Here is a 1848-nt window from a genome sequence, read left to right as displayed (position 1 = left end):
CCTGGCTAGCTGGAAAGACTACTAAACAAAGTTAAAGTCAAGAAAGTATTTTATTTTCCACTTACATCTGTTTTATGAGTCCTCTTTCAATCTTAATTTCTTTCTAAGGGTGACAGTAAACTGAGAATTACTTTATTTTACCACCAGGGAAGTGTTATTAAAGTTAAGAGATTGTCTAATTGGTTTCAGATGGATGCAGCGCCCTGAACCATCTGTGAATGGGACATGGGACATGGGACATTCATGCACTCCAACTGTAGCATGATCTCTATTAGATTAGGACAGACTCACAGGCTTCCTTAAACGGACAGATTTTGGTCATTACTTAACACTGGTGTATTGGATTAGAGACACAACAATATTTATAAAACAAAAGGTGACTGCGCTGACAGTGGTTGTTTGCGAGCGTTCGCTTTGAATTAATGAATTGATGAATTAATCCTAAACTTTGTACGCAAAAAGCGAGCTTCAGATTGGGTGTCTGTCTGTATGGCTCTCGTACGCGTGTGCAGGGGTAGTTCCTCCTCCAGGGCGGAATGTGGAGGTCAAATAAAAGCGCTCAGCACATCTGAGCTCTCCGCAGAGGTGCGTGCGAGAGCAGGAGGGGCAGGACGCACAGGGAGAGAAACGGGGAACTTGTAGACTTGAAGAGGCTGTGGTGAATCTGAATCCCTCAGCCAGTGAACTACCGCGTCTCCTCGAGCCTCCATTGCTAGGAAAGGAAGGTTTAACTGTCGGTATACTTGTGTTTCATCTCACCTGTGAAAATGACTGGTGGCCCGTTGGGCACGGCGTTGGCGGTGGCTTTGCTCGCCTGCACTGTGCAGTGTATGCCGAAAGGAACGGGGAAACATAGGAGACAAGCTCAGGAACACTCGGTGTCATCCGTATCCCAAGGTATGCGGTCCTACATGTGTTTGTTTTTGTTTTGATTCATTGAAATGAGCAATTTAGTAGCTTACTGTTGGTTTTACGCACGCAAATGGTTAATTAAACGCTGGAAAATGTGCATTAGGGATACTCTTTTTCTTCTTTGTGTAATCATGGTTTGTTGTTGAGAAAGTTAAAATAATGTAGAGCTCAGTCAGAATACTTCCATTGTGTCCTCTGCAGATGGCTGTGTTGAGAATGGTCAGCTTTATGGAGTTGGAGAGCAGTGGGAGCGCAGTTATCTGGGCAGCACACTGCTCTGCACTTGTCATGGAGTTTCTGGTATAAAGTGTAAATCAAAGCCTGATGGTGAGTTCTCTTACATTGGATTTGTCCCTTAAAGGCACTGAACTGGATGAATGTTTCCTCACTTGGTTAAATTAATATCCATTTATATGCATGTAAATGTATTTTGCATTTGACAACTTTGAAGTGTTAACTCTGAATAGTTTGAGGAACAAAGTCCATGTCTGTTCCCAGCTGAGGAAACCTGCTATGATAAAGTAAACGCTCGCTCCTATCGGGTTGGAGAGACTTATGAGAGGCCCAAGGACGGGATGATCTGGGACTGCACTTGCATTGGCTCCAGCCGAGGGAAAATCAGCTGCACTATTGCGAGTGGGTAGACTGGAACTTTCCTTCACTGTAGTTAATGGCACTTTGGAAATTACGGTTTTTGGAGTTGTGCTGCTGTTTACCTACTTGGCCTCTGTTGTAGACCGCTGTCATGAGGGAGGGCACTCCTACAAGATTGGAGACACATGGATGAGATCCCATGACACTGGGGACTACATGCTAGAGTGCGTCTGTTTGGGAAATGGAAAAGGAGAGTGGACCTGCAAACCTGTTGGTGAGTTTGAGCATTGGAAAAACCCATCAAGATGGGAATGTTGGGGCTTTTTGTCTGTGTGTTTGCTA

General features: G+C 44.5%; 1 protein-coding gene across 1 annotated transcript in view; it reads left to right on the top strand.

Annotated features, from left to right (window-relative positions):
* The first annotated feature begins 508 nt into the window (after positions 1-508).
* Positions 509-1848, top strand: part of LOC107716781 (fibronectin-like) — a 35778-nt gene continuing 34438 nt past the window's right edge. Inside the window, exons 1-4 of the mRNA XM_016523333.1 lie at positions 509-897; positions 1114-1239; positions 1411-1548; positions 1649-1780. Of these exons, the coding sequence (XP_016378819.1) occupies positions 768-897; positions 1114-1239; positions 1411-1548; positions 1649-1780 (526 nt within the window). The 5' untranslated portion in view covers positions 509-767. The remainder of the gene's footprint in view (positions 898-1113; positions 1240-1410; positions 1549-1648; positions 1781-1848) is intronic.

The sequence above is a fragment of the Sinocyclocheilus rhinocerous genome, unplaced genomic scaffold (assembly GCF_001515625.1).
Source record: "Sinocyclocheilus rhinocerous isolate Xijiao unplaced genomic scaffold, SAMN03320098_v1.1 scaffold1441, whole genome shotgun sequence".
NCBI lineage: Eukaryota > Metazoa > Chordata > Actinopteri > Cypriniformes > Cyprinidae > Sinocyclocheilus > Sinocyclocheilus rhinocerous.
Note: the sequence above shows the minus strand (reverse complement) of the source record. Positions and strands in the feature narration are given on the sequence as shown.